General features: G+C 45.8%; 1 protein-coding gene across 1 annotated transcript in view; it reads right to left on the bottom strand.

The window, feature by feature from the left end:
- The window catches only part of pgbd5 (piggyBac transposable element derived 5), a 34,613-nt gene extending 14,163 nt beyond the window's left edge, over positions 1 to 20,450 (bottom strand). Inside the window, exons 1-2 of the mRNA XM_079512352.1 lie at positions 19,563 to 20,450; positions 5,401 to 5,831 (exon numbers count right to left, since the gene is read on the bottom strand). Of these exons, the coding sequence (XP_079368478.1) occupies positions 5,401 to 5,831; positions 19,563 to 19,953 (822 nt within the window). The 5' untranslated portion in view covers positions 19,954 to 20,450. The remainder of the gene's footprint in view (positions 1 to 5,400; positions 5,832 to 19,562) is intronic.
- Between the last annotated feature and the right edge of the window lie 2,424 nt (positions 20,451 to 22,874).

The raw sequence follows: 22,874 nt of genomic DNA, 5'->3' as shown, positions 1-22,874 counted from the left end.
TGCGTGCGTGCGTGCGTGCGTGCGTGCGTGCGTGCGTGCGTGCGTGCGTGCGTGCGTGCGTGCGTGCGTGCGTGCGTGCGTGCGTGCGTGCGTGCGTGCGTGCGCGCGCGCGCGTGCGTGTGTGTGTGTGTGTGCGTGCGTGCGTGCGTGCGTGTGTGTGTGTGTGTGTGTGTGCGTGTGTGTGTGTGCGTGTGTGTCGCATACTGCCGATCACCATCACATTTCTTGTTTTTTTGATTGATTGATTGATTGAAATATTTATTAACAGTTTGCAGAATTACAGTACATTTCAAGCACAAACTCAATACAAAGGCTGTTAACTGTGAGTGGACGACCCAATTAAGCATTACACTTGTTTACAAGAGGGTCCACCATGTTCAATTCATCACACTGCCATCAGGCCAAATTCTTGTATATTTTTGGTCAATGGAAACTGTTTATTTATTTTTTACATTTTAATCACAGAGCAATTTGTACAAGCTTATAGATTAAAGATTAACATCAAAACATGATAGTGTCTGGGTAGCTCAGTCGGTAGAGAGCACTCGCCCTTCGACAACAAGGTCATTCACTTTAGCCCCTTGGGCATGCTGGATTTGATTGTGTTTTAATCTAGTTTATTTTTTATTTTCTAGTTGAATTCATTGTTGGTAGTACAAGCATTCCCTCAGTATACTACAACATTGATCAGAAAAACAACTCCAACATTCAACTCCCCAATAAAGCTGCAGTCTTCCTATCAGTATGCATCTCAGAGCCGGACCGATGCCAGATTTCTGGGTCCAATGCAGATCCAGATTTTGGAGAGTCATAGACCACCGATTGCAGATGTTCTGATCTTTATTTTGTCGAACAGTGCAACAGTTTCTAATCAAGATGAAACATGTATATTTATTTATACTTAGAAGCAAACAAATAAATAAATACAAATAAATCACGTTATTAATCAATTGAATATTTAAAAAATTGCCGATCCACAAGCTCATCTAACAGTGCTGAAAACCTTTACCCATAATGACAAAATATATACGGTAGGGACACCAGGTGGGAAGTGGTTAAAAATCTGTGGAGACAGTCATGGATTCACTTCAAATGTCCCATGAGAAGTGAGAGATTGATTGATTGCATCCCTCTGGAGACTGCAGAGGCAGCATAGACTGATCTATCTGGCCTCAAATCTACCATCGAGGAGTGTAGCTAAAGGACCAAGTGTCTCCTGACGAATAAAGCAAAAAAAAACCCTATGGTCATGATTTAGCCTGTGCCTTTGAGTCAGTCTTTCATAAGTATTGCCCAAGTATGCATCCGACACGCAAAGCCTTAGGGCCGATTCATACTCCTATTTTACCGCTGTTTCGGCGCTGTAGTGCCGAAATGATTTCGGCTCGTCAGAAATTTTCAGTAGCACCGAAGAGCCGACTTTAGGACGGTACTCCCCCCCCCGAACCTCAAATGACGTCACATTGTAGGCTCTACAGAGCCGAACCGACTTTTATTCGGCTCTAAAATAGGAGTATGAATCGGCCCTTACGCGTATGCATGTGTGAGGAGCAGACTGTGCATAATGTGTAGTTGCTGTGGAGGGTCAGTCCATGATAATTGCTACTCTGAATCTGTGTGCGTGCGTGCGTGCGTGCGTGCGTGCGTGCGTGCGTGCGTGCGTGCGTGCGTGTGTGTGTGTGTGTATGTCGTTAACCCATTTAGGCCTGACGTCGAAATTAAAAAAAATATATATATTTTCACGATTTTTCAAAAATAGCAGACCTACAAGCTTGTAGCGCGCCACTCGGTGGCGCGCTATGAGCTTGTAGATCTGCTATTTTTCAATAGCTAAATTACAACATAATGTTTAAAACACCAAAAGGGGTTCCCGCCCCAAAATGGGTTGTTTAAATCCCTTTCACGCAACATGATGCTAGTGGACTATGTCATCCAGGTGACCGACAAATTTCACTCAAGATCCCCATCATAAAAAAGGCACAAACAACTACTGCAGTGGGGCACGTTGTCCATAGTAGTGTCACTAGTGTGCAACCTACTGTACACTAAGGCAGAGAAGGCTGTTTTTGAATCCATAAATCCCATTGAACTGTTATTAAAAATATATCCTACCTTAGCTAGATAGACATTACAATACCCTGCTCTCACTAATTGGATCGTAAGTGCACTTGAAAAACTATAAAAGCAACATTCCGGATAATATTTTTATCTTAACCGTTTCCCATCGTCTCTTTTTCCTTTTTCGAGAAGAAATTAACATATATAGCAGCTACAGTAGGGTGGTATAACATTGTGGCTTCCATGTGCAAAGTACTGTATGTGAGTTAGGAGTGCATATCTCGCCCAGGCGGTGGCGTAACCGTCTGGGCACCCGACTGGTAATCCAGTCGCAGTGTGCCGCGGGTTCGACTCCCGAGCCCGACACGGCCTTTACTGCATGTCTTCCCCCATCTCTATCCCGTTTCCTGTCAGCCTACTGTCTGTCCCTTCAAAAAAAAACAATAAAAGGCGTAAGCCGCAAAAAAATATATTAAAAAAAAAAAAAAGGAGTGCATATCTCTGTATCATGAATCATCGTGTCTTCTTTGTATTTTTATATGAAAATCCAATAATGCTTTCCTACAGCAAAACAACAAATGTGTGCTTACTGTACGTAGGCTTGAAACAACCAACATATTGAGATATTAGGTTTCTGTCCGACGACAATATTTGATTTACTATTCACAACCACCCTGCTCTGTAACCACTCGCGCGCGCACGCACGCACGCACGCACGCACGCACGCACGCACGCACGCAATCTCTGTATCCATCCCATCTGCATACAATACATCTGGCCTGTTGCATTTCCCAGATCATTTTCCACTGGTGCTTTGAAGTGCTTGATCAATATTTGCATTTCAAATGATTACCGTCTCTCCCCATAGCAGCCTCCTCTCCTCTCTCTTCACCATTATTTGACTTTAGAATTGACGTGATGCTATAATGTAGAGGCAGCTTCTTACAGCTTCAAATGGCTGAGAACAAAAGACGGTGCTCATGATAATAAAATCACACCCATGTGAAGTGAGGGGCGCTTTACCAACCCTACCAGCCGATTTGCTCAGTGACAGACAAAATTAACATTAAACTCTGTTAATGGCATTTAATGTTTGTGTTAGTGACAAAACAAACATTAACCCATTTTGACCTGAGATCAGATTCTAAAAAGTCGTTCTTCAATTTTTCAAAAATAGCAGACCTACAAGCTCGTAGCGCGCCACTCGGTGGCGCGCTATGAGCTTGTAGATCTGCTATTTTTCAATAGCTAAATCATAACCTAATGCTAACACCAAAAGGGGTTCCCGCCCAAAATGGGTTAAACTCTGTCCATTGTCAATGGCGTTTTAATGTTTGTCTAGACAAGACAAACATTAAACCTGTATATAGGGGTGGCTAGCGCCCCTCAATAACCGGGTTGGGCTTACTGTATGTGCTATCCTTGCTGGGACAGAATGAGTGTACAAGCAAAATGGCGGCCGATACAAGGTTTCTGACCGACAGTGACGATAGTAACAACTAAAATGACAGATATGATTTCCCGGGATTGAAAGGTATAACACGCGGGTTCGACTCCCGAGCCCGACACGGCCTTTACTGCATGTCTTCCCCCATCTCTCTCCCGTTTCCTGTCAGCCTACTGTCTGTCCCTTCAAAAACCAATAAAAGGCGTAAGCCGCAAAAAAAAAATCTAAAAAAAAACAACAACAAAAAAAGAATATATATTCAAAGATTTGTGCCACATTTATGATTTTTCAAAAATAGCAGACCTACAAGCCGAGTGGCGCGCTATGAGCTTGTAGATAGCTATTTTTCAATAGCTAAAGTATAACATAATGCTTAGTTAAAACACCAAAACGGGTTCCCGTCCAGAATGGGTTAAGGAACGCACAAAACAAAATGTGTTCGTTATTCGTTATTTATTTCTAATTACAACCTTCATGGATAAACGTCTGAGAGACTCCATTCTCAGCCTAGAGATAGAGACTACAGATAAACTGACTCTGGGCCAATGTCTGTGTGGCACAGCAGTTTCAATCTGTGATTTGCTGGTACTACACTCGGTCGCTGGCACAGAAACCTAGCTAACAGATCAACCCAACTGGCCTAGATACACACATACTGTGCCACTTCTGATGAAACAAACACACATACACACACAAGACTGAGACAGCATGCCTGGCCTGGCCTCATTCTTTGGCAAGACGTTGTGTGTACAGTATCGGGGCAACTTCTTCCATGACTTCACAGTGACAAAGACATTCATTTGCATTTCTAATAATATCTATAACCACTTTCAACCTGGCCTCCCTATTTTGGGCTTGTCATATTTCCTGGCCCCCTACCATGGACCAGGAAATTAATCCCAATGCATTTTTCCCATAGACATTTCAGAAAGTATTTATTTAAAGACAGTTACGCCGCGGACAAAGCCAACTCGAGTCGTGACAACTCATGACAACACAAACAATATTTTGGACCAAACAAATAATTACAAAGAAGAAAAACAACAAAAAAGGTGTTGTAACCTGCCGTTTTTTTCTTCTTTCTAATTATTTGTTGTCATGATTTGACTCGAGTTGGCTTTGTCCGCGGCGTAAACGTCTTTAAATAAATACTTTCTGAAATGTCTATGAGGAAAATGAACGGAGAATCATTTCCTGGTCCATGGTAAGGGGTGGGACTGCGACGCTCTATAGGGGAAGTTCTCAAAAAAAAAGAAGAAGAATCTTGTTCCTCAAAATAGCAGATCTGCAAGCACACAACACATTGCGATGAGACGCATTGTGAGCTTGTAGATTTGCTATTTTCGCTGTGCGAATGGGGCTTAAAGTTGTATAACAAGTAAGATTTGTTGCCGTTTGAAAATCTGCACTAAATGACCAACCAGTAGTCTCGCCTCTTATCAAATATCTAATTGATTGCCCTACTACATACGTACATAATAATGGTTCGCAGATCCTGTGAGATAAGAAAACGTCAGTTAGAATACACTACCACCTAAAAGTAAAAATAAGCACAAATAGTACACACAAGCCCACCCACGCACACACACACGCACGCGCACACACACACACACACACACACACACACACACACACACACACACACACACACACACACACACACACACACACACACACACACACACACACACACACACACACACACACACACACACACACACACACACACACACACACACACACTAGGGCATTCACTTCTAGTCATTTTTACTAGTTGACTAGTTGCCTAGTTTGCTAGTCGACTAGTTGTTTAACTACCTATTATGTAAAAAAATAAAAAAATAAATACAAATAAAATCTTTTTTTTTGTGGAAATAAATATTTGTTGAACCGACCTGTGTCTGAGATGGTCTGAAGGTGCAGCTGAACGACTGCTGCAGTGAGTCCAGGAAGGGCTGGATCTTGTACAGGCCCTGGTTGCTGCCCTGCGAGGGCCGGAACGCCACGATGTGGAAGTACTTGAGGATCTTCTCGAAGCGCGTCTGGCTCATCTTCAGAGCGATGCTGCGGTTGCTGAAGAAGCCCGAGCTCCAGATGCTGAGGACCGACTCGCAGCGGTGCACGCTGGTCGACGTGACGAAGCCCAGGAAGGCCTTCATCTCGTGGGCCGTGACGGGGCGCCAGCCCTCGTCGGAGCCGAAGCGCTCCTGGAACTTCTTGGCGTACATGTTGGTCTGGGTGACCATGTTCTGGATGCAGTTGTCCGGCACGAACAGCTGGAAGAAGTCCATGGCGGTGGCCGTGGCGGGCATCTTCTGGGCGGGACCTGGATGCCACCACGGGCGGGGAGGGAGAGGGATGAAAGGATTCATTAGGAAACGGGTGAGATAGAGAGAGATAAAGAGCGGCGAGACTGTCCGAGAGAGAGAGAGAGAGAGAGAGAGAGAGAGAGAGAGAGTATGAGATATATGGATAATATGAATCAACTCTGGCATTCTATTTCAACAAGTTGTTTTATCTTGGCTACAGGCCAGCACCTTCCTCGAATCATAAATGATTCAGCCATTCTGCAAATATTGCCTGGTAATGCCTCGCGCTGAAAGCTGTCAATTTTGTGACTTGTGTGAGTCACCAACAAATGTATTTGCACTCTCTAACAAGGCCCTTGTCAATGTCGGGTGTGCACCGTGCAGTGCAAGAGACGTCTCGGCGGGATAGAAGAAAGGTGGGATAGAAGTGGAATGTGAGCATTACTAAAGGAGTCATTCCAGTCAATCACTGGAACACGAAATATGTATGCACGTGTCAGATGCAGATGGGGGACATGGGGAGAGCAACGGACTTGAACTCATGCTTCCTTCATGCCTGAGTGTCCAAGTTGCTCCTTTACACCTGACAGGGGGGAGTTTCCCTGGTTGGACGTAGTGTGTGGAAGGAACACGTTATTCCAACCAGTTCCTTTCTCCCTCCATCAGGCGCCCCGGTTGGCCAGGGGGAGGCAGTTTAGAGACCAGGATTACTGCATGTTTTTTTTGAGGGTACCTACCCTGCCACATTTTTACGATTAAAAAAAAATAGCAGACACAGTTCATAGTGCGGCACTCGGTGCAGCGCTATGAGCTTGTAGATCTGCTATTTTTCAATAGCTAAAGTATAACATAATGCTTGAAACACCAAAATGGGTTCCCGCCCAAAATGGGTTAAGTAAAAGAGTTAAGAATTGTGTGACAAATTTGTCAGTGACAAATAATTATACACAACATCACACGTGTGTCCCACTGACCCATGCCACGGGCAGCAGTTTAAATATTTCATCCACCACGACAGCCACCAGACTGCCATTTACACGGTCAGCATGACATTTCTATGCTTGGGGGAAATGTTTCAATTGTCTGGTTGCTTTAGCATCGTGGCAAGCGATGAGGCTAAAAGTGTTCAGGTCTAAATATCATGTAGGCCTACAATTTGTCTTACTGTAGTTGGGTGTGAAGTGGACCCCCTGAGCAAATATAACCTGACTGCAGTAGTGTACAACAGGGGTTCCCAAACTTTTTTGTCCCAGGTACCCCTTGGGGGGGAGATTATTTTCCAGGTACCTCCTCATCCTCGCAACACTGATAAGCATATCTACAACCTTATATTTAGATGCCATTGGAACTATTTGTATTAAAACTTTTCAATCAAAGTCACAACACATTTTCACAATATGTATTTAAGATGCTATCTTAGAATAGATGTAGACTGGACCTATTTGACAGCACAGAAACGTATTTGCCTTCCTTGATGCATCAATTAAGCGTCAACGACCATCAGCTGGTCACAGTCAGACACTCAGCCTCTACAGTACTCTATCTGTTTCATTTCTATCCAAACGCCTTTGAATGATGGAATATGATTAAGGATTACTGTGATTATGGTAAACTCACATATCATACATACCATAATTCACTGGCAAAAAAAAACATTAAAAGAATATCAGTCAGGCCCCTTTTCCACCAATTGGGAACCAGGTTCTTTTTGGTTCTTAGTCCATGAGCCAGAGCTCCAAAATTGGAAGGTTAATTATGAATTGAGTGTGCAAAACCATACCTATATTAAATTGTTATCACCATGAAACTTCCCCAGTTGATTACTTACACAAAGACAATGATTTATTGTTTTCCAAATCTTAAAAAATTAAATATGCAAATTAGGCATTAGGCCTATATAGGAAAATATGCAAAAAAATAAATATGAAAAAGCTACTACTGTGGAAGGGTTATTATCATATATTAATTTACTTATATTGATCCTATAAACAATTTAATATTGGTATGGTTTTGCCCACTAAATTCATAATTAACGGTCCAATTTTGGAGGTCTGGCTCATGAACTAAAAACTGGTTCTGAACTGAACCGGTTCCCAACGGTGGAAAGGGGTCAGTGTAGCAACAGTTGATGGGACTGTGTGGATAATTAAACTAAACAGTTAATGACTGTACTTAACTAGTGAGTCATCATGAACTAAATGCTGGTTGTGAGACGTTCTCCAGGTCACAGATTGACAGCATCTCAGGAGTGTGTTGTGTATGCTAAACGTTGTGAAATCTGAATGAAAAATGGAACTGGACTCAAGGAACAGTGATGGTACATGGTCAGTTTCTCAGCTCTCCTTCCAAGATTTTTAAGATTTCAAGATTGCATTGTTTCAATGCATTTAGTTGTTTTTCACTTAAGTGCCACAATCAATACACAATGCATCAGTAAAAAAACAGATTTATGCCGCGGTGACAAAGTGATGAGTGATGTTGCTCAGCAGAAACAACAGAAGCCATTTTTGTATTCTCTCTGTGATGGTTGGCAGTAAGACGGTTTGTGGACACAACAGGCAGAACAACTCCAGGCTCAATTAAGCATCACTATCTAATTATCCCTGGAAAACATGCTCTCTCTCTCTCTCTCTCTCTCTCTCTCTCTCTCTCTCTCTCTCTCTCTCTCTCTCTCTCTCTCTCTCTCTCTCTCTCTCTCTCTCTCTCTCTCTCTCGGTTTCCCTCTCTATTGATTGATTCATTGAAATTTGTATTCACAGTATCTAGAATACATTTCAAACAAAAAAAGTAAATACAAAAACTGCTACGAGGATGAAACCTCCTAAGCACGCAAGATGTGTTTACATCAGGGTCCTCCATTTTCAATTCATCAGAGATCCCTTGTTAATCTCTCACTTTTTCAACATCTCCCTATGAACGTTTTTCACACTAATCACTTGATGTAGGGGTCAAAATGATAATGCGTGGCTGAGATTGTACACCGTTAACAGACAATGTTGCAGAGATGGGGCTCTAGTGAAAGAAGACAAAGGACAGAGAGACGAGCAGATGCACACAGCCGACACTCGTTAACCCGTTTAGGCCTGACGTCGAAATTAAAAAAATGTCTTCTAAATCCTGACAGCTTTCTGAAATACCTGTTTCTATATCAGTGGTGCTCAATATTTCATGTCAAGGAACCCAGCATTTTTATGTAAGAGGCCGCTGAACCCCATATGTGTTGTTCCAGGGACCCCCCCCCCCCCCAGAAGCAAAGATTTGAGTTAAAAACGTTTCCAAATTTGCGCCACAGATTTTTCAAAAATAGCAGATCTACAAGCTCATAGCGCGCCACTCGGTGGCGCGCTATGAGCTTGTAGATCTGCTATTTTTCAATAGCTAAATTAATTAAATAAATAAATAAATAAATAAAGCTAAATAATTCAATAGCTAAATTAAATAATAGCTAAATAGCTAACATAATGTTCAAAACACCAAAAGGGGTTCCCGCCCAAAATGGGTTAACTCGGCAGAGGAACACGGCCTACAGCGTGCCTGGAAATCCACTAATTTGCATGCCATTAGACTTGAAAGCCAAACGTAAAATCCAAGCGTGACTTTCATCGGGTACGCTACATGTAGATAGGAACATCTAAAGCTGAGGGAATGAAAACTCAATGAAAGCAAAACTAAGCCGAGTTGCCAAAAAAATAGAATATCCATTTAAAACAAAATGGAACAGAACCGCCCCAAATTCTCATTTCATTTTTTTCATTTTTTAACTCACGACAATGATCACATGGTATGGAGCACAGATTCATAAATAGTATACAATACAATGTATACAACACAATACACAATATTACATCTCTTATACGGTACTTCCCCACCACCAGCTATACCATAGGCAATATTATGACTTCTGGTAGAAATAGCTTTTGGTTTTCTTTTCCACAATTCTGCTATGAAGCTTTTACTGTATGTTCATCTGCATATATCTGTGTTAAAAACGGTGGGGGGGGTTGTGTTAATGTAGCACCGTCCGGGAGGCGAGTTTTTTATTCCTATGATGGGAGGGAATTTGGAGCGCTGTGATTGGTTGTCAGTGGAGTAGGAAGCGCTGGGCTGTGTTTTGGACCGCACACAAGTGTTTATGCCTACTAGTACTCTATGACTAGTACTAACCCTATCTCTAACTCTAACCTAAACATAACCGCAAGCAGGGGAGCAACGCACCCCTCACCAACCTTAATCCAAAAACTATTAACGTACCCCTCACCAACCTTAATCCAAAAACTATAAAAAAATCCGCGGTAGTAAAAGAGTGGTAAAACGAGCGCTCCTAAACCTGAGATATCCTAGGAATAAAAAACTAGCGTCCGGGAGGCGAACCCGGAACGTCGTATCAGTAAGCCGTGCGTACGTTACTAATCGGCTACAGAGCCATGGCCCGATAGGCAAGTAGTAACGCAGCCACCTATAGCCTACAGTCGCCCCCTCAAAAACGTGAAGTGGTGTGAAGGGTTTACACTAATTCAACGTCAACAACGGCAAAGAAAATCCAACTTTAAACGGTTACACGAGCGTCTAGCGGTTGTTTAGCATGTTTTTCAAGGAAGTTGAAAAGCTTTAGCGCCTCCCCGGCGCCTCCCCTGGTCGAAAATGTCCAACTGACTTCAGTTCACTCGATATGCACGCGCACACGCACAAATCCCTTGATAAACATGGAAGCGGCTGACTAAACCAACAGCTGTAACGCTCGTAACCGTTTAAAGTTGGATTTTCTTTGCCGTTGTTGACGTCGAATTAGTGTAAATTAGGCATGTCCCGATACCGATACTTGTATCGGAATGCCCTCCGATATGCCCTTATTTGGTCATATCGGAATCGGCAAGTACGCCCCGCACCGATCCGATACCACATTATATTTAATCACGTAATGCGCGCAGCACGGTGAGACGGGGCCGCCGGTATTGAAATCTCCAGCCGTAGGTGTGAACGCCTTGCTGTAGTTTGCGACTAACATAAATTTGCATGCACAAGGGCTGCCATGCAAGTAGACTATCTTTTGTTGTTTTTCTTTCTCCCCCTCTCTTCGAAGTTAGACTGGACAAATAAACTCTAAACTGACTGGGCCACGGTGGTCTGACGCTCATGGTAACTTGCGCCGTGGGTGGAACGGTTTTAATGCATCTGTCAATAATGCATTGTATTAAACCCAAATGCGATACCTTTGCATCATGTCTGCACCGAGTCGAAACAACACGGGAGCCGTCAGCTGTTAGCCTGGCGCGGCCAGACTCATAGCGAGGATTCACTGACGCTTCCTCCCCGCATATGATATATATTTGCGGGGAGGAAGCTTAGTTATAATATCTCCCGCAGATCGATTGAATAGTCTCACATAATACGTGACGTATTCCAATGTGCATCAGTGCATGCAACTTCTCAATCTATCGTTGCTGAAAAGGCAGAGCTACAAGCTCACAACGCAGTGCAACCAGACGCGGTGTGAGCTTGTAGACTGGCTATTTTTGGTGCGTGACACTAGTAAAATGTAGTGCAAAGGGATGCCTTGGTTGGTTAAAATAAAGAGATTATTAAAATATAATAAGCATATATATAATGTGTGTGTGTGTGTGTGTGTGTGTGTGTGTGTGTGTGTGTGTGTGTGTGTGTGTGTGTGTGTGTGTGTGTGTGTGTGTGTGCATGCAAAGTGGAACATCACCAGGGCTAAACTTCACGTTATTCTACGTGATAACGCAACCAACATGAGTACATGTACTAAAAAAAAGCATCGGTATCGGTATCGGTATCGGCTAACACATAAATTGTTGGATCGGAATCGGATCGGAAACGAAAAAAGGGTATCGGGACATCCCTAGTGTAAACCCTTCACACCACTTCACGTTTTTGATTAATTGTTTAGAAAAGGTAAGAATCGTGGAATTGTGGAAACATGCGCCGTTTCTGAACGGGGTGGGAGGGGCCCTGTGTGTGACCTCATCTCGGAGCTACAGAATGAGCATAGGGAGAGGGCACATATGGGGCTATGGCGGGCCATGGCTCTATAGGCAAGTAGTAACGCAGCCACCTATTGTCACGATCCGTGACTATTTCTGCTGTGTTCTTGTGTTCCTAGTTTGTGTGTTTTAGTGTTGTGCTCTTATTTTGTAGTATTTAGTGTCCTGGTTTCCTTTGTGGTTATGGTTCCCTGTCTTGTCTCACCTGTGATTATTAGTTTGCTCCACCTTTGTCTTGTTGGTCTCTTAGCCTATCACTGTCTTGATTTTGAGTTTTGTTCACCTGTGCCCTGTTTTCCCTGTGTGTATTTATAGCCCTGTTTTTTTGAGTTCCTTGTCAGTTCATTGTTTGATGTCAAGTGTGATGTTGCTTGTTCCCGGACTTTGGTGAATAAAACCTCCTGCATTTTGACTTCTCTGCCTCTGCGCTTCCCTGTCCTGCATTTGGGTCCTACCTGTACCTTTTTGATTCACACCGTGACAGAATGAACTGACCTTTTTGGACCCAGCGGACATAGGTTTGTTTTTTGGATTTTTTGTTTTTTGGATTTTTGAAAGTGTTGAGCGAGCTGCTGAGGCCGTCCACCATGGCTGATAGCCACCAGCATAGCCTACCCTTTTCTGCTAAGGACTTTGGTGTTGCTAAGGACATATTTAACGAAGATCCACAGTTCCTTCACCAACTGGCTATTTATTGGAGGCAGGATCCAGAATTTGCCCAGTATATTGGTTTTTTCAAATGGGAGAGTCGGGGAGCCATTTTTCCCCAGCTGCCTCCTAAAGAGGCAGTCCCATCGGCCTCCCCTGCTCTTCAGCCCACTACCTCTCCAGTTCTCCAGCCCAGCTCTCCGCCCAGCCTGCCTGGCCCTCCGCTGCCCGGCTCTCCGCCGCCCAGCCTGCCTGGCCCTCCGCTGCCCAGCCTGCCTGGCCTTCCGCTGCACGGCTCTCCGCCGCCCAGCCTGCCTGGCCTTCCGCTGCCCGGCTCTCCGCTGCCCGGCTCTCCGCCGCCCAGCCTGCCTGGCTCTCCGCTGCCCGGCTCTCCGCCGCCCAGCCTGCCTGGCCCTCTGCTGCCCGGCTCTCCGCCGCCCAGCCTACCTGGCCCTCTGCTGCCCGGCTCTCCGCCGCCCAGCCTGCCTGGCCCTCTGCTGCCCGGCTCTCCGCCGCCCAGCCTGCCTGGCCCTCTGCTGCCCGGCTCTCCGCCGCCCAGCCTGCCTGACCCTCTGCTGCCCGGCTCTCCGCCGCCCAGCCTGCCTGGCCCTCTGCTGCCCGGCTCTCCGCCGCCCAGCCTGCCTGGCTCTCCGCTGCCCGGCTCTCCGCCGCCCAGCCTGCCTGGCCCTCCGCTGCCCGGCTCTCCGCCGCCCAGCCTGCCTGGCCCTCTGCTGCCCGGCTCTCCGCCGCCCAGCCTGCCTGGCCCTCTGCTGCCCGGCTCTCCGCCGCCCAGCCTGCCTGGCCCTCAGCTGCCCGGCTCTCCGCCGCCCAGCCTGCCTGGCTCTCTGCTGCCCGGCTCTCCGCCGTCCAGCCTGCCTGGCTCTCCGCTGCCCTGCTCTCCGCCGCCTAGCCTGCCCGGCTCTCCGCTGCCGTTGCCCAGCCTGCCCAGCACCCATGAGCCCTTCCAACCAGCTGTCGCCATTGATGTCCTGCCTGCGCCCTCTGCACCGTCAACAGCCCGATCGGCTGACCTGCCAGAGCCCTCGTCAGTCATCTCCCATGGTGATCTCTGTCAGCCCAAGGTCTTGGAAGCTCTGGTCTTGGGCTTTCTGCTCGGCTGCTTCCTCCAACTGCCAGGTGCGGGCGATGGCTCTCCATGTCCAGAATCTGCAGCATCCTCCTCCTCTCCAGGGTGTGCAGCATCATCCTCCTCCTCTCCAGGGTGTGCAGCATCCTCCTCCTCTCCAGGGTGTGCAGCATCCTCCTCCTCTCCAGGGTGTGCAGCATCCTCCTCGTCTCCAGGGTGTGCAGCATCCTCCTCGTCTCCAGGGTGTGCAGCATCCTCGTCTCCAGGGTGTGCAGCATCCTCGTCTCCAGGGTGTGCAGCATCCTCGTCTCCAGGGTGTGCAGCATCCTCTTCTCCAGGGTGTGCAGCATCCTCCTCGTCCCCAGGTTGTGCAGCATCCTCCTCTGCAGTTCTGCCTGCAGCCCTGCCTCCTGTGTCTACGGCTCCGCCTCTGTCTGAGGCATCCCCGTCGTCTCCTCTAGTGTCATCCGCCTCATCTCGTCCACCTGACCGTCCTCCAGACACCTCCGCCTCATCTCGTCCACCTGGCCGTCCGCCAGACCACGCCTCTTCCATCTCGTCTCGGCCGTCCGGCTGTCCGCCAGACCACGCCTCTTCCTCCATCTCGTCTCGGCCTCCCGGCCGTCCGCCAGACCACCACTCTTCCTCCATCTCGTCCCGGCCTCCAGGCCGCCCTCCAGACGGCGCCTTCTTCTCCATCTCATCTCTGCCTCCCGGCCGTCCGCCAGACATAACCAGCTCACTCTTGGTCCATCGTCCGCCCCCCTGAAGTGCCCTGTTCTGTCCCCTCCCAGCCTCCAGGCCACCCACCTGAAGGCACCTACACTGCCCCTGTCCAGTCTTCAGCCTGCACATGTGGTGTCCTTGTCCCCAGATCCCTTTTTCTTGGTCCAGTGACAGTTTCCCTCCTCCGGACCCCCTCCACCCACCCTGCTCAGTGTTCTGGACAATGGTTTAGGGATGTCTGGAAGCCATCCCTTGAGGGGGAGGCACTGTCACGAAACGTGACTATTTCTGCTGTGTTCTTAGTTTGTGTGTTTTAGTCTTGTGCTCTTATTTTGTAGTATTTAGTTTCCTTTGTGGTTATGGTTCCCTGTCTTGTCTCACCTGTGATTATTAGTTTGCTCCACCTGTGTCTTGTTGGTCTCTTAGCCTATCACTGTCTTGATTTTGAGTTTTGTTCACCTGTGCCCTGTTTTCCCTGTGTATTTATAGCCCTGTTTTGAGTTCCTTGTCAGTTCATTGTTTGTCAAGTGTGATGTTGCTTGTTCCCGGACTTTGGTGAATAAAACCTCCTGCATTTTGACTTCTCTGCCTCTGCGCTTCCCTGTCCTGCATTTGGGTCCTACCTGTACCTTCTTGATTCACACCGTGACACCTATAGCCCACATTAACAAACAAATTCAAGTAATACATTAATTGAGTTACCCATGAGCCTGAGTGACTTGCATGGTGTAACATGTATGTAATCCCTCTTGAATGTCAGTTGCTGGTTGTAGTTCCAGCAGACAAACAGCAGCTTTCTGGCATCATCAGAGCTTTCATTAGGAATTAGCAATATAGTATAAACAGTCAAAACGTGGCACAGGACAGGTTGAAACAGAAATGGGAGAACCAGGCCTGGGCCATGCATGGCTCAGTGGTCCAGGCACCTTGGCTGGTAATCCAGTCTGGCAGTGTGCCGCGGGTTCGACTCCCGATCCCGACGGCCTTTACTGCATGTCTTCCCCCCATCTCTCTCCCCATTTCCTGTCAGCCAACTGTCTGTCCCTCCATAAACAATATAAAATAAAGGCTAAAGCCATAAAAATAAAATAAATAAATGGGAGAACCAAAGCACCAGGAGGGGCAAGATCCAATTTGCCGACCGAGAGATTTTCAGCAGGCTACATTATGTATTGGATTGAGACAGGTAAGTGGAATGCCATGCTATGCTCACACTCACAGGTGCTTTTCCCAACCCCCTGAGTATGACTAAAGAGCAACAGCAACACAGCTGTCAGTCACTCTAGCTGTCTGAAATGCCATCCTGTGTTGTGTGCATGCACATAAAGGTAACATTGTGAGAAAGAGACTCTGACGTGAAGAGCGAGGCAGACAGATAGAGACAGACAGACAGAGGCAGATTGACAGAGACACCCAGCCGAAAACATAGTTATCACTGGTACCCAGCCAGCATAGTAAACAGCACTATAATTCCCTGGCTTTTTAGCTTATTAATTGTGATAAGGTGGTTATATAATCGGAGCAGTGGATATGCTTTATAATCCTCTAGTCTAGTCCTTGCGTTGCAATTTTGGCTGAGACCAAACACTGCATGTAAACCATGGGTATGGGGGCGCCCAGTGGCCAAGTGGTTAGGGTGCATGTAAACCATGGGTATGGGGGCGCCCAGTGGCCAAGTGGTTAGGGTGCATGTAAACCATGGGTATGGGGGCGCCCAGTGGCCAAGTGGTTAGGGTGCATGTAAACCATGGGTATGGGGGCGCCCAGTGGCCAAGTGGTTAGGGTGCATGTCACACAGACTCTGGTGCCTCGGTTTGACTCCTGGGCTGGAAGGGCCATTCTCCACTAGGGGTGTCAAAAAAAATCGATTCGATTCCGTTATGAACGATTCAAAATCGATTCATAATTTCCAAAAATCGATTAGAAATTTGTCGATTTTGAATCGAATCGTGACCCCAAGAATCGGAATCGAATCGAATCGTGGGACACCCAAAGATTCACAGCCCTATTCTCTACCTGCCACTTCACTGATCTGTCTCCCTGTTTCCTGTCTATCTCCATGCTCACCGCCAGTAAAGGCTCAGGGAACGCAGGTATAGCTTGCCAAAAGAAGGCCCAGTGAGAACTCCACCCACGTTTCTCTGTGGGCAGCACTCAGCTGGGAGAAGCTAAAAACGGAATTTTGCCAGTGGGATGAAATAGCAGTTAACTATGGAATTGTTCGTTTTTTTGTCCGTCAGTGTATCACTCAAAATCCCCATACATGGGGAAAGCCACAATGTATTGTGCCCAGGTCTCGTGACATCACTATGACATCATCAGGGATGATAGTAAATCAGGGATGGTAATAAATGCGACCTGCTGTCGCAATTAAGCCCATATATGGAGATCCCTGATGTCATCAATATTATGGATATATGTCAGACTCAGAACCTGTTCTGACATTCCATATAATATGTTGATCCTTCCACATCCATCCGTCCTCTTCCATGTCTCCCTTTCGACTAGAGTTCTCAACAGGCCCGAAAATTAAGTCCCGACCCTACCTGGGCCCTCATCAAACCCTGTACACTCAAGACACAGCCCCCGCTGCCACCCTTAGATCTCCATATACGGAGCTGACCTGTGCTGACATTCCACATGTTGATCTGACCTCATCAACCCTATACACTCAAGACACGCTCCATGGCCAGTACAGAATTCATTCCATATGTTGATTTGACCCCCCATGCCAAAGCGCCAGCGCTCGGCCCAGCAGTCTGCCGTCACCCAGGCGGATGCGGATGTCATCCCCCCATCTCTCTCCCCATTTCCTGTCAGTCTACTTTCAACCTATGGCAGAACAAGCCAAAAAGATATCTTAAAATAAAAATCACACCCGTGTGAACTGAGTGGTGTAAGGTATTATATAGCCTGATCAGCTCTGACGTAATGAAATCAGCTCTGACATAATGAAATCACACCCGGGTGAACAGGGTGAACATAGCAACCATGCTCATTTTTTCTGCACAACAAAGCCAGTTGTAGGAGTGGTTTACACCACTCAAAAACCAAAAACAAATGCAGAGGCCCAGAAAACATGGTCATTGTCTTGAATGGAACTGTACGGAGTTCCCAAGACTAGATACACTGGCTGGTGGTTTATGTACAGGGCACGTGTTCTCCTGGGAGCAAAGCTGTCACATCAAGCCTGTACTCATTGTCAGCTATATATACCGTCATCTGACAGACAGTCAGATAGGCATGTTCACAGACAGATGGACAGACGGACGGGAATAGACAGACTTAAAGACAGACAGGCAAGAAGGCTGACACGAACACCACAGAGGCACTCCATATCACTAATGGCTGCGAGCCATTAGTAAATAAATTCCTGTCCAGTAGCTTTATCTCAAACAACGGAAACAAAATGAGAACTGAAGTGTAGATACAGAGGAAGACATTGCTGTTCATTCAGCCTTATAAAATGAGACCTGGCTGGACATACAGTACTGTTTGTCTGTGGTTATACTTGCCTGCCTGGCAGCCTTCTTACTATCCAAACCAGCCAACACTTAAATCATCCAAACCCTGTCGCAGTACAGGACCCCACCCACCTTGGCCATGCTTGTGCAGCAGACTTGCTGCAATTGAACAAGATACGCCTGTCATAAAAGTCCTCCCTCTCTCTCTCTCTCTATTTTTCTGTCTCTCTACACGCACGCACACACGCACGCACGCACGCACGCACGCACGTACGTATGTATGTACATATGTATGTACATATGTATGTATGTATGTATGTATGTTTGCCCACGTACATGACTACATGTGCACAAGTATACTGTGTAGAGTACATGAACACTACACATGTGGTTTCCTAGCTATAGTCAACAGAGCTAACAGTCTTAAACAACACAAAGACAGGAGCTAGAGAGAAGGATGATGACAAAGAACATACTGTGCTGTTTTGGTCCCATTGGTGCCATCTTAACTTACCAAACTGTAGCAGTAGAAGCCCTGCCCAGTACTTGTTTTGACGTGCACACCTGCCTCACACCTGGTGCCACCAACCCCACTTGCGTAAACAGTTGCAATATTTTACAGTAGACAAACAAGCGTGTGTTGGATTTTTATTGTATTTTAACCACTTGAACCCTATCATCCATCCCTATTCTGGGGTGAACATTCTGCAAATACAGCAGATCTGCAAGGTCACAAGTTGAGATGTGTTGTGAGCTTGCAGATCTGCCATTTTCAACAAAGACATCTAAGGAAATACTAGAATATCTAGCATAGCGCCCTGAGAGGCATCGGTCAACTACGTTTAAATGGTTGCAAAGAGGTTAGAGTTAGACATCCAACAGGTCATTTATCCAATGCCTCTTACTGGGAGATGTGTATACACTTATACTTAACATCACACATGCATGCATGCGTGCGTGCGTGTGCGCGTGCGTGCGCGCGTGCGTGCGTGCGTGTGTGTGTCTATAAACTGGGGCTAGGTCCATGTTGTGGATCCAGCCAGATGGCTGGCCCACCTCCCACAGTGCAATAGGGCAACATGTCTCTGTGGACTCTGTGGAGACAGGACGGCTTCTCTAACAATCTCATCTCTGACATCATCTTCTGACATCATCACATTTGAGATAAATGGAACCACAAGAGAACTAATCTGAACCAAACATTGTGATAGATACATTATGACAGACAGACAGACAGACAGACAGACAGACAGACAGACAGACAGACAGACAGACAGACAGACAGACAGACAGACAGACAGACAGACGGATGGAGACAGACTTAGAAAGAGAGAAGGGCGTGGTGTAGTTAACTATTACGAGCATGTATTTACAATGTACACATAAGCACAGACACACACACGACACACACACACACACACTCACAGACACAAGCACTGCCAGCCTGCCACGCACGCACGCACGCACGCGCGCGAGAGAGAGAGAGGGAGACCAGGAGAGAGAAAACATGCTGTTTTCTAAATTAAATGACATGGCTCCCTGTTGGCAATGTGTGCACACATGCGCACACAGATGCATGCAAACACGCACGCACACACACGCACACACGCACACACACACACACACACACACACACACACACACACACACACACACACATCTCTCTCTACAACAAGGGTTCAGAGCAAAGGCCTTTTGTGTTGTTTGGGCACTTCAGTCAGAGGACGCCTGTCTATCTGACATAAAAGTCATCATGCATGTCTACTACTCACTACTGGGCCTACTACTACATGCCATAGGGCCCACAGGGAGGACTCTCACCGTATGTGTCTTTATACAGCGGCAACGTGACCTCTTGCAGGGTCTCGGTCCAGCCATCCTCCTCCGCCTGACTCCGGGACACTGACCCAGGGGGACCGGCAGTACTCGCGTTGCCTCCTCCTCCTCCTCCACCCTCTCCTCCTCCTCCACACCCACTGCTCCCGCTTCGGCAGCTGTCGTTGTCCCCCAACGCCCGCTGCTGCTGTCCCTCCTCGCCCGCCTCGGCTATGTAGTTGTCGGAGTTGGAGTCTCCGTCGGACGTGCTGTAGAAGGGGTTCTCGCTGCTGTCGTCCCCGGACTCGCCGAACACATCGTCGGATATCTGCAGGCTCTCGTAGCGGGAGCGTGCTGCTTCCAAGAGAGACAGCGTCTTCCGGCCGCACTCCGCCATCTGTCTGTCTGGCGATGCGATGCTCTGCCTCTGCCTCTCGCTTTCTATTTCTCTACTCCGTCGCTCGGTGTCCTCCCGGCCTTCTCTGTCCCTCTCAGTCCACGCCGCGCCACGGTGATGAACGTGACATGCAAGCGCTCACGATCTTGCAGTAGGGCTGCCTACGGGAGAGAGCCCCTGTACAGCTGAGTAGAGGCTCAGGCTACACCCTCTCCACCCACGTCCTCTCTCTCCCTCACTCCCTCACTCTCTTTCTATTTCTCTCTCTCTCTCTCTCTCTCTCTCTCTCTCTCTCTGCGATAGAATTCAGAAATTAATTATGATCCTAAACGACCTGGCGTTGTCCGCCTGCAGACAGTCAAATTCCACCGGCGGTGAGGGGGAGTGGAGAGAGTAGAGAGGACATGGGAGCTGTTCACGCCAAGGGTCCTGAAATTCCCCCCTCGTTTAGCCTGCTGCTGCGCACTGGTCAGATTATTATCAATAGAAATAGAATATAATAGGTTTACTCTATATATCCCTTCTACGCTCCGCGCACAGCAGCATCCGGTCGGGATTCGGGAAACCAGCTAAATCTACTAACGCCGAGATTCTGAATGAATAGTGGCTGCTGCTGAATCAGGTGACATGACCGCCATCCGGAGTCCTCCAATAGCGGTTCTTTTCTAAATCAGGGCGAGTCAGTGAGCGGAATTCGTGGTCACGGTTTGCAATAAAATGAAATAAAATTCTGCATAATGAGTACTTTTACTTTTGGTATTTTTAATACATTTGATGCCAATACTTTTGTACTTTTACTCAAGTTTTGAATGGATATTATTAACAGAAGTGTTGATTTAGATTCATTTATTTGATTGGAATAACATTGGAACTGTAACACACAATGCAGGAGCAATACATTGTATTAAGTGTTTAACAAAATAAATGGTCACACCACCAACTTGGAAAAAACAATGCAACGAACAAAGCAATGAGAGAGAAAGAAAAATATAGGGAGTACTGGACAAAGTATTCTACTCAACAATATATATTTAAGTAGAGTATACCCAAGTAAATCTACTTTGTTGTTACTCTACTGGAAGTAAGACATGATTGATTGATTGATTGATTGATTGATTGATTGATTGATTGAAGAATTTATTAACAGTTTTGGAGAATTACAGTACATTTCAAGCACAACTAAATACATTCATTGTCCATACAATATTCATGATTGATATTGTATGCATGTGTTTTACATAATAATGTAATTGTATTGTAGGCTTTTATGATTAACATTGTATATTTCTGCTCACATGGGAATAGGGGGTAGTAAATTATTTTCTATATGTCAATTCATCTAACGATTAGCCTACTTTTCCAATTAATCAGATTAGCGATAAACTGTGCTTATAATTATAATCTTTTTAACAGTAGTATATGAACGAATAGATGTTTTTGATGCTCATCCATTATTTCATTACATTATTGATCTTTTTTAAAATAATCAATGAAATTGATTAGTTTCAGTAAGTGATGATCTCATGGATGGGAAAGAGCAGGAAACCAGGAAATGTGGTTTGTTTGTTGTTGTTATCATATAGACCACATTGTCTGCAGGAAGAGTCATGCACACCACATCCTCCTCTATAGCTAGACAGTCAATGCATTATGCATGCGTTCACAAGGGCAGATGCAAAGATACAGTCTACCATTTATTGTCAATGGAAGCCAGCGACATGAAGATGCAAAGATGCACCTGTCGTTTGTAGCTTGCTGCAAAAGCTACTGTATAACAGCTATACAAATTGATTGATTGATATTTATTAACAGTTTGCAGAATTACAGTACATTTCAAGCACAAACTCAATACAAAGACTGTTAACTGTGAGTGGACGACCCAATTAAGCATTACACTTGTTTACAAGAGGGTCCACCTTGTTCAATTCATCAAAAACATTTAGAGACGTACAAATAGACACTTCTATATAGTCAAAGAACAGAACAGGAATTCATCATAAGGGAGGTAAAAAGAGAAAAGAAACATATATAAATACACTGTGTAGCTTTGCATCTTTTGCGTGATCCGTGTGAACCATTTCAAAGAATCATCAGTTTGTTATGGTACAGTTGCACAGTTCACTGTGCAACTGTGCAACTGATCTTCACTGTAATCATGAGCAGTGAATCTGAAGTATGTATCCGCTCCTTTCAATGCAGCATGATGAAACCTGCATCAGAGTTGAACAGAAACACACATTAGGATCATAACATTTATAATAACATTTATAATAACCTTCTATCACCATATTCCAACTTTGTTATAGTTATTTTATGCCCTCTTCTGTTATATGTGTCATATAGGCTATTATCTAGTTTTTGTCCACGACAATTTTTTGACATTACATTTGACATTTGAAAACTTGTTAAATGGGACATTCTGCATAATGAGTACTTTCTATACTTTTGGTATTTAAGTACTTTTGATACTAATACTTTTTTTTACTTTTACTCAAGTACATTTTTTATCTGGACTTTTACTTGTAACAGGAGTACCTCTATACGTTGTGGTATTGAAAGTTGGTCATCTACTCAGGCTTATTATGTGAACACCCCAGACAGTTTTTACGTTGCTTGATTCAGTATTTAGATATTTGATATTCATTTTAGCTGCCCCGCCCTCTTCCTATACAACCCATTGTAACTTCAAACTCCATTTTAACCATTGAAAACCTTTTTTCTCCTTTTTTCTGGCAGGGTGTCATAACACAAATATTAAAGACGGAGTGCCAAATTTTTTGTATTTTTCCAGTTTTTCATGTGTCTATGAGGTGACAGTACTTCATTAGACACCCTGGAGTCGTTTTTATGTGCAATGGTGTATTAACTTTGTATTTAGGGTTTCTTCCTGGAGGCTGAACCCTTGACAGTCAAACGGGCCA

The sequence above is a fragment of the Electrona antarctica genome (assembly GCF_951216825.1).
Source record: "Electrona antarctica genome assembly, chromosome: 10".
Taxonomy (NCBI): Eukaryota; Metazoa; Chordata; class Actinopteri; order Myctophiformes; family Myctophidae; genus Electrona; species Electrona antarctica.
The sequence above is the reverse complement of the archived record's forward strand: the minus strand, read 5'-3'. Positions and strand labels throughout refer to the sequence as shown.